General features: G+C 30.5%; 2 protein-coding genes across 4 annotated transcripts; one reads left to right on the top strand and one right to left on the bottom strand.

The window, feature by feature from the left end:
• The first annotated feature begins 689 nt into the window (after nt 1-689).
• On the top strand, nt 690-3,079 carry LOC107940356 (uncharacterized). Of its 2 annotated transcripts, none has more exons than XM_041084389.1 (2): nt 690-1,174; nt 2,722-3,079. In XM_041084389.1, exons 1-2 carry the CDS (start codon nt 915-917, stop codon nt 2,774-2,776), a joined length of 315 nt encoding a protein of 104 aa, XP_040940323.1. In that variant the 5' UTR covers nt 690-914; the 3' UTR covers nt 2,777-3,079. The 2 variants fall into 2 exon arrangements, with proteins under 2 accessions (XP_040940323.1, XP_040940322.1); XM_041084388.1 differs by having other exon boundaries at nt 691-1,174; nt 1,977-3,070.
• A 1,807-nt stretch (nt 3,080-4,886) lies between these two features.
• LOC107940355 (high mobility group B protein 3) lies at nt 4,887-8,151 on the bottom strand. 2 transcript variants are annotated; one of them, XM_016873783.2, is made up of 7 exons: nt 7,936-8,151; nt 7,620-7,778; nt 6,743-6,830; nt 6,556-6,642; nt 5,955-5,999; nt 5,216-5,307; nt 4,887-5,120 (listed from the first exon to the last, which is right to left on the bottom strand). In XM_016873783.2, exons 1-7 carry the CDS (start codon nt 8,016-8,018, stop codon nt 5,090-5,092), a joined length of 585 nt encoding a protein of 194 aa, XP_016729272.1. In that variant the 5' UTR covers nt 8,019-8,151; the 3' UTR covers nt 4,887-5,089. The 2 variants fall into 2 exon arrangements, with proteins under 2 accessions (XP_016729272.1, XP_016729273.1); XM_016873784.2 differs by having other exon boundaries at nt 4,887-5,117.
• Nucleotides 8,152-9,159: the final 1,008 nt, after the last annotated feature.

The raw sequence follows: 9,159 nt of genomic DNA, 5'->3' as shown, positions 1-9,159 counted from the left end.
TTTAAAAATATTAACTAATATTTTTTAAATAATAAATGTTAACTCTATTCCAATTTTGTATTATCTAAATTTTTTAGTATTATAAAAATTAAATTGATTTATTTAATAGTATAAAGACTAATTTGATTAGATCTCTATATAATAGAGAGATCTCTCGTATGCATTCACATGGCTACTTTATTTAACGATGACCCATTAAAATTGACGTGGTTGAGCAAATACCAAGCGAGTAGAGCCATTTCTATTACAGGTTATCATAAGCCGATTGGTGACTCGGTAATTGTATAATTAAGCTATCTAACTTTATTTTTTCTTTAATTTGCTAAAAAAAAGTTTAAAAAAATCAATGTTAAAAAAATATAATAAAATAATTTAAAATCAATATTTTATTAGTACAATAATTTTTTTATTCTAATCATCATAACAAATTAAATATGTTTTTAATTTTCAGTTAAAACAATAATATAATTCTTTTTTTTTAGGAAAATTTAATTTTTTATATCATTTTTAATTGAAAAATTTGTAATACGAAAAATCAAATTATTATTATTTTTACACAAAAATAATACTAAAATACATTCAATATCAATATTCATTATCTAATTCACAAAGCAAAGAATATAAGAAAAAAAATAAACATATATTTTTAGTTTCAACTAATTTTCTCAAAATTGATAATTTACTTAGAATACACTCAAACCCATTGCTTTCCATTCATATAGTAATTATAAATAAAGAAGAACATATATAGGTATAGGCAACCCACCATTGAAGCAAAGTACCATAGCAAGTTTAAACAGACTCCTACAAATAAACATTTGGAATCTCTCCCTTCTAATTTTCTGCTTTCTTTTACTTATTCTATTTCATTTTTTTTTCTCTACAACATTGAAAGAGACAGAGAGGAAGGAGAAATGGAAGAGCTAAAGAACCATGGGCATCAACATCCACTGTTGATGTTAAATGAGGAGCAGTTGATTGGCAATGGCAATGGAGTTGTTGATTGCTCAAGGTGTGGGGAGAAGGTTTCAGCTCCATGTTTTAGCTGTGTGGAGTGCTGTGGGTTTTACCTCCACAAGACATGTGCCGAGGCACCTTTGGAGCTTAACCATCCTTTTCATCGCCACCATCCTCTCTTGCTTCTGCAAAATCCACCTTACACTTCTGGCACAAGGTGCGTTTGCGATTTCTGTAATGAAACATGTGAGAAATCCATTTACCATTGCTCTTGTGGCTTGGACTTTCATATTAAATGTGTTTTGTTTACATTTAATATTGCTGAAAGAAATTTGAAAGAGCTTGAGCATGTTGCCCATGAGGATCCATCGTTTTCCTCTAAAAACGATGGTGGAAACCTGGGTAAGTGCTTTGTGTGTTGGGAACCATTAGCAATGTATACATACTTCTCTCTTGATTGTGGGTTTAATTTGCATAAAAAATGTGCTGAGCTTCCTCTCAAAATGAGCCATGTGTGCCATCGCAAACATCCTCTTGTTCTGCAATTTAATAGTGAACGCCTTTCTTGCAAGATGTGCCAAGTAACCCAAAGAAGAGGCCTTTTGTATGCTTGTTCACCTTGTCAGTTTGGTGTTCACATTGAATGTGCATCACCTTTTCCGGACATTGAAGATAAAAGTCATCAACACCAGTTCACCTTATTTTTTAGACAAAATTCATTCATTTGTGATGCTTGTGGCACTGAAGGACATCATGTTGCCTATACATGTGGTACATGCAGTAGTATGGTCCATAAAAAATGCATTTCATTGCCACGCATTATCCAACACACGTGGCATGACCATCGTGTTTTTCACACCTATTTCATTCACAAGGAATATTTTGAAAGTTTGAATTGCATGTGGTGCCATGAAGTTGTCGATACAGAGTATGGTAGTTACTTCTGTGCAGATTGCAATGTTATATTCCATGTGAATTGTGCATTGAAAGGAGAGGATTATTATTGCATAGTTTCACAGGAAAATGAAGATGACAAGTCTCTTGATATACCTGTTAACTCCATCACTAAGGTTCTTGAGACGAATGATGATGGAGAAGCCACACTAATAGAACATTTCAAGCATAAGCACTACTTGATGTTAAGTGACAACATCAGAGAGCATGGTAATAAATGTTGTGATGGGTGCTTGTTTTTGATCTCCGCTAAGTTCTATCATTGCTCGCGGTGTGATTTCTTTCTTCATAAATCTTGTGCTGAATTGCCTAAGATGAAGCTTTGTTCGAGTCATACTTGAGCAGGAACGGAATTTTTTTCTGGATTGAAACCCTTCATCCTTACTTCAGACTGCATGTTCAAATGTGAAGTATGCAGGTACCTTTTCAATGGATTTTCTTATAAATGTAATGAATGTGGATATGAAGTTTGCCTTCGATGTTTTGGTCTAACTCTCCAAGATGCTGTAAAAATTCCAGGGCATAAACACCCTCTTCTTCTCTATCATGGTAATGAGAAGCAGTGTAGTGGTTGTGGGGAAGATATCTTTAACACATGTAGTTGTAAGGATTGTAATTTTCATTTATGCGGTTTCTGTGTTACGCTACCAACTACAGTTAATCATAAATGCGATGATCATCTTCTTACACTCACTTATGACAAAATTAATGATTATGCAAAATATCATTATTGTGACATTTGTGAGGAAAAAAGGGATCCAAAGTACTGGTTTTACCATTGCGAAACTCATGACACTTCTGCTCACGTAGATTGCGTGCTTGGAAAATATCCATTCATCAAACCCGGGAGCACCTTCAACTATGAAGATCATCCACACCCTCTCACTTTTGTCAAAAAGATTCATTACTATCCTAAATGTGTTGAATGTGGTGAGCTTTGTGAAGATCTTTCTCTTGAATGTGCAGAACCAGAATGCAACTATATTGTTCATTGGGAGTGCCCCTGAAAATTGCGGTTTCAGTTTCAAAAAAGAATAGTGTGTGGTTGTTCTTAAAGCTTGCTACTTTTCAGTTGTGTGTAAACAATGTAATGTTTTTAAGTTGAAAATAATGAGATTTGAACTGTAAATATATGAAAATAAAATTTATATGAAATACTTATTTCTTCCTTAACTTGCATATATTATGAGAGTGTTTTTGTTGCATGCTAACTAAAATCATACTAATAGAATGTTAATTATTATTTTCCCTAAATTCCATGAATAATTATTGTCCTTATATGCTAGCTATTTATATAATTGATTATAGTTGGAAATAAAAATTTTGCTTAGTCTAAAACTTAAATTAGTCTATCAATTTTTTTTAAATATGTTATATGATAAAATTTAAAATTTAATCCAAATATTTAAAAAGTTAAAAATTAAATTTATTTATTTTTTTGATTTAAAAATCTCAGTTTAATCATTAACATTGTTAGTAATTTCCATCAAAATTTACCAATTTGATATGTTTATTATTAGCCCTCATATAACGTTGTATATGATTGATAAAAAATAAACATGTTAAATTGACAAATTTTGAAATTATGGAAATGACGGGATTTAAACGCAAGGCATCAAGTATCTTAAATCTTGAAATTTACCATTTCTACTATATCATTGTTATTTTTTTGAGTTTTTTACATAAAATTTGCTTATCACCCACATTGTGATCTATGTATATGCACTTCTACACTATTATCTAACTGTGTGACTGAGTTATATAATAAATTAATTCGACACCAACTCGATTAGAGAAAATACTAAAAAAACAAAATCTAAACTCTTAATAAATACTATTATAGGGTGTTTTTGCATTTCATACCTTTATATAAAATTTATTTTAAAAAATTAAACTTATGAAAAATATGCAAATGGAAAGTATTCTGTGTATAAAATTATCATTTTAAATATTTAATAAATTAAATTTATCATTTTAACCAAAATCTCGTTTTTATTTTATATGAATATTTTTACATAATATTTGTTTATCACCCTCACCCATCTGGTATTCTATGTATTTAAATATTTATTTAAATGTGTAATTGAATTTATATCACGAGTTAACTCGCAATTCAATTAATAAAAATACTAAAAACTCAAATTTAAACAATAATAAATATTATCATAGGGTGTTTTTGTATTTTCACACATTTTTATAAAAGTTATAAACAACAACTTAAACTTGGAAAATAAGCAAATGATGCTATTTAAACATTTACCTAACTTTACCATTAATTTTAACTAAAGCTTTATTGTTATTTTATATGAAATTTTTATATAAAATAGGTATATCACTCGCATCATATTCTATACATTCAAATTATTTTTTAAGTGTGTGACTGAATTAGTATAACGAGTCAACTCAACACCAATTCAATAAAAAAAACTAAAAAATTAAAATTTTAAACAATTAATAAGTATTATTATTGGGTATTTTTATATTATCATACATTTATATAAAATTTATATAAAAAAATTAAACTTAAAATAAAAATATGCAAATGGTGTTATTTGCACAAGGCATCAATCATCTTAAATATTTAGCTTTACAATTTTAACTCAAGCCTCATTGTTATTTATATGATTTTTTTACATAAAATTTGTCTATTACCCTGCATTGTTCTCTATGTATCTATAAAATTGTTTACTGTGCGACTAAGTTGATGTTATGAGATAACTCGACACCAATTCGTTCAGAGTAAGTATTAAAAACCCAAATTTTAAATAGAACATAAATATTCTTAATCAAATGTATTTACCTATTTAAATTTCTTTTTATTCACAATTTAAACTAATTTATTTTATTTTAATTTCATACATATTACATATTTACTATTATTAGTTGTTTCAAGCAGAAGTATTTGTTGAATTTTATTTTTAAATTCACACTTCTATTCTAAATTCCACGGATATATAGCCCTTGCCACTCACCTGTGAAAACCCCACTGCCATTGCCATTGCCACTGCCAAGTAACAAAATAAATACCAATCTGCTTCGAAGGCTAAAACCCCTATAACTACTTTACAATAGCCAAATGACTTGCCTTTACAAATGGATCAAAATGGCCAACTTTTTTTTTCCCACCATTGCCAGTTGGATAAGGTCCCATTGACATAAAACAAAAACCAGAACATCTTCAAGTTCCGCCCTCGATGGCAGTTTCCCTGCTTCATGAAAGTCATAACTTATCGGTGTTGTGTACAATATATGATTGCGGTTAAGTTAGGTAATCGAACTGAAAAGTGGGGAAGACTTCGATTACCATTCAGTTGTGTTTAAGCTCTTGAATCCTCCAAAGTGGTATCGTTCATCATCATCATCAGATGTCTCATAGTACCCATAATCTTCATAGAACTGTAAATTCAACGAATAAGAGGTGGCAGAAGAGGGGGGAACTAACATAATCATTCATTACATTCACTGAAGCTAACTCAACTCTAATTAACTAAACAAACTAAATCTGGGGGAGAACCCACACATGTTTTACACAGTGAAACTCAAACTTGAGTGCTCAAAGGTTTCAGGGCCTCTATATTACCAACACAACCAAGGCCTCATTGGCGACTATGCCTTAATTCAAACACGATTAGATATGCCAAATGTAAATTTATCCATATTTGCTATGCTTTTTTGTGCCCCAAATATATATACAAACCTGATCAAATTTACCAACCATTGGACAAACTAATAAAATCAATCATTACATTCTCTGAACTGAATAACTAACTCACGGCTAACTCAACTCTCTGACTAACTAATTACCATACTAACTCAACAACTAATTCTAACTAACTGAACAGAATAAATCTGGGGGGGAATCCTTACATGAATTACATATAGTGAACTCGAACTTGAGTGCTCAAAGGTTTCAGGCCTAAACTTTGCCAATACAGCCAAGGCGTCATTGGTGGAAATGACTTAGCTTAAGCGCAATTAGATATGCGATACGTAAATTTATCTATATTTGCTATGTTTTGTGTCCCCCAAACATATATACAAACCTGATCAAATTTCCCAACCGTTGCTGAATCAGCCTCATCATCCACCTAAGAAAAGAACTCATTAATAACTGAAAATATGATGCAAAACTTTGTTCCATTTTGATGTTTGAACAATAGAACAGCTAACTTTCAAGTTCAAAAAGAGGAGCAAATAAGCACAAGAACAGCAAAATTTTGACAATCAATTAGGGTGAAAGATTCAGAGAAGCTAATTATCAGATAAATCACAGCTATCATGTATCATTCTTACTTTTGTGGACAAAATGAGGAAAATATACTAATTCTTACTAAAAAAACATTGAGAAGCAATTGTGATGACAATAATTGACAACGATAGGGGGAAAACCAAGTGGCAACATAGATTATGTTAAGATGAGAGGATTATGAGTTCAAAATCATGCATCTTTAGTATGCCTTAGTATGACCCTATTCATAGTTCTGAATTAAGAATCTACAGAACAAGTTCTATGATCAAATATTCAGAATGTATCAACATTGCTATGAAAGCACAACAAACAATTTCACCAACAACATATTTAGGTCGCTCTAGAAACTTTAAATTGTACGAAATTAACATTCATAAACTCTGAATCCCAGTTACCTTTATAATATTTTTCTCTGCTTCAGTCATATCCTTCATGTAGGCTGAGTTCAACTTTCCAGCTTGAGTAACATATGGTTTCCTCTCCTATTAAAGAAAATACTCGGGACAATACTCAATACAAAATTACAACAGAAAACTTCCAATGAAAAGTTACGGAAAATTGGGAGGAGTGAGTGACCGATACCTCCTCGCTCATGTTTTTCCAAGTTTCGAACGCCTTCCGATCAACATCAACCAAATTTCCGTTCTTGTTGGCTTCCATAAAGCTTTCCCTAGGAAACAAACCAAACAAAAAGCATAATTCAGTTTACTTTGTACCATTTTCTCACCAACAAACATGAAGTTCAAATACATATATATACATATATATAATAAGGGGAGCGAGATTGGGTTTTCTAGATTCGAACCTCAAACTTAATGTCAACCAAGAACAAATCAACAAAAGTAATTCGCCATTGAACAAGTGGCTTGGTTGACAATATGAAGTTCAAATATGGTTCACAGGTTGAATGTAACAAATTATATGGACGTACAAATAAACAAAAGTTGTGCCTTCTATCAAAAGAATAATAGATAAGCAAACAAAAAGTATCTAAATTTGACAAAATATCCAGTGAATGCTATAAATACAACTACGAAGCAGATATAAGCAAGACCCAGTAAAATCTATACTATATATGTTATGGGGTCAAACCCTCAACAAGTCTAGTATTGTCCCCAGTCGAAGTTGTCTCCCGACTTTGTCTAGATCCTTGGTGCATACTAAAGAGTTTGTGCATAGTTTGACTCAATCTTATGACCTATGGCATATAGGTCACTTATAGGAGAGAATGCTACCACTTGTAGGGCAAACCCCGATCAGAGACAATACCGAACTTATCGACGGTTCGACTCTTCACCAGTAAATAGTGTAAATGCATGGTAAGGTTCCAATCCCCTCTTCCCTTGTTAGGATTTATCAAATATACCAAAACTAAACAACTTTAAAAAAATATATAAACAAATGGACAAATATAGAAGAATCACAAGTAAAATGTGGAATCAAAATTGACAAATTTTACCAGAAAATAATAAAAGCCGATCGGGGTTGCAAACAAGCCATTGGTTTGACAGCATTTTGAGTTCCAGAAATGCCCTTAAACTTCTTCAACTCTTTCTTTTTAGGCCCACATTCGTGCATATCAGCCAAAGCAATCGCCACCATGTCACCACAAATATCACTTCAACATTCATAAATACGTAATAATATTAAAAACCCAATCCACAAAATCACCAATAAAAAAGAAAGCAATGAAGGATAGAAAAAATCTAATGATCATGTATCAATTATCATCCTTCAAAAATAATGGCAAAGCAATAGTTTTAGGTATATATTACCACTTCTGGAAGGCACTGCCATTGGGTGAACGGCGGGGGATTGTAGCATGGACTCTTTTGCGGGTCCTTGGGTGATTCGCCATTGAAGCTCCACTTCAAAGGAAACTCTGCAACTTTCTCCACTTTTTTCACATAAATAAGTTAAAATAAATAATAACCAGTGAACTATGGCCACTTCATTTTGGTAGTGGAAGAACATCATTTGTTTTGTCATTTGTGGGTCTTGCTAACGTACGCCCAATTTGATATATTATGCAAAAAATATTTTGTTTTAGTCCTTAGATATTATTACAATTTGTTTTTTACCCCTGCATCGTGTGTATCTAATAAAATATATTAAATTATTTTACGATCAGCCCATAATTATTTATTCAAAACTATAAATTAATTTATAATATTTTTAAATAATACATACAATCAATTTATATAGAAATTATTAAAAAGTCTAATAATTTAGTTAAAAATATATAATTTTTAAAATTATAGAAATTAAAAGATAATGAAAATTTAAATAAAATATTTAAAAAATTTATAATAAAAAGGGAGAGATACGCCACTTATAGCAATAAGAGCTTGTGTAAAAAAATTAAAAACGTACAAATAAATATAATAAAACATAAAAGAAAAAGAAAATTACTCCAGAAAACTAAATTTGAAAAAAAATATAATAAGTGTGTTTGGTGTTTTATTAAAAATTAATGTCTTATACCGATTGAGTTTTAGTTTGATCGGTATAGATATTGTTGCCAATGTAGAAGGACATGAGTTCGAGTGTGTTGAAGCGTATTTCCCTCATATTTATGGGTTAGGAATATGCTATAGGTAATTATAGGCATTGTGTCATCCCAGCAACTAGACATCCAAATTAACATTTAAAACTCATTTGGACTGTAACGTAGGATTGCTGTTAGAGAGGTAATGAAGCTTAATGGTAAAGTGACTATTTAATAACAAAACAATAATGTAAGTGACTAAAATGTAATCTGAGACAAATAAAAGTGACTATTTTTATAGTTTATCCAAAAAACTAATGCCTTGTTTGTAAAATTTAAGCGATTTAATTACGAGGAAAAAGTGTAAAATAAAATTATCAAACTAATTGTTAGAAATTAAATTGAATTTCACATCAAATCTAGTAACTAATTCAATATTAGCTTAATTTATATGTATTTATAAATGAAATATAACTTTTAATGTTAGTTTTTATATGAAAATTTTAAATTA

Source organism: Gossypium hirsutum, chromosome A13, assembly GCF_007990345.1.
Source record: "Gossypium hirsutum isolate 1008001.06 chromosome A13, Gossypium_hirsutum_v2.1, whole genome shotgun sequence".
Taxonomy (NCBI): Eukaryota; Viridiplantae; Streptophyta; class Magnoliopsida; order Malvales; family Malvaceae; genus Gossypium; species Gossypium hirsutum.
Note: the sequence above shows the minus strand (reverse complement) of the source record. Positions and strands in the feature narration are given on the sequence as shown.

Bases quoted from the DNA above. Each gene is read 5' to 3' on its own strand.
- LOC107940356 (XM_041084388.1), top strand. From the start codon at position 915: ATGGAAGAGCTAAAGAACCATGGGCATCAACATCCACTGTTGATGTTA. The intron at 1,175-1,976 runs GTGCGTTTGCGA...ATAGTTTCACAG, and splicing joins CCTTACACTTCTGGCACAAG to GAAAATGAAGATGACAAGTC.
- LOC107940355 (XM_016873783.2), bottom strand. From the start codon at position 8,018: ATGGCGAATCACCCAAGGACCCGCAAAAGAGTCCATGCTACAATCCCC. The intron at 7,779-7,935 runs GTAATATATACC...TGAATGTTGAAG, and splicing joins GGCAGTGCCTTCCAGAAGTG to TGATATTTGTGGTGACATGG. The intron at 6,831-7,619 runs GTAAAATTTGTC...TTTGTTTCCTAG, and splicing joins TCGGCTTTTATTATTTTCTG to GGAAAGCTTTATGGAAGCCA.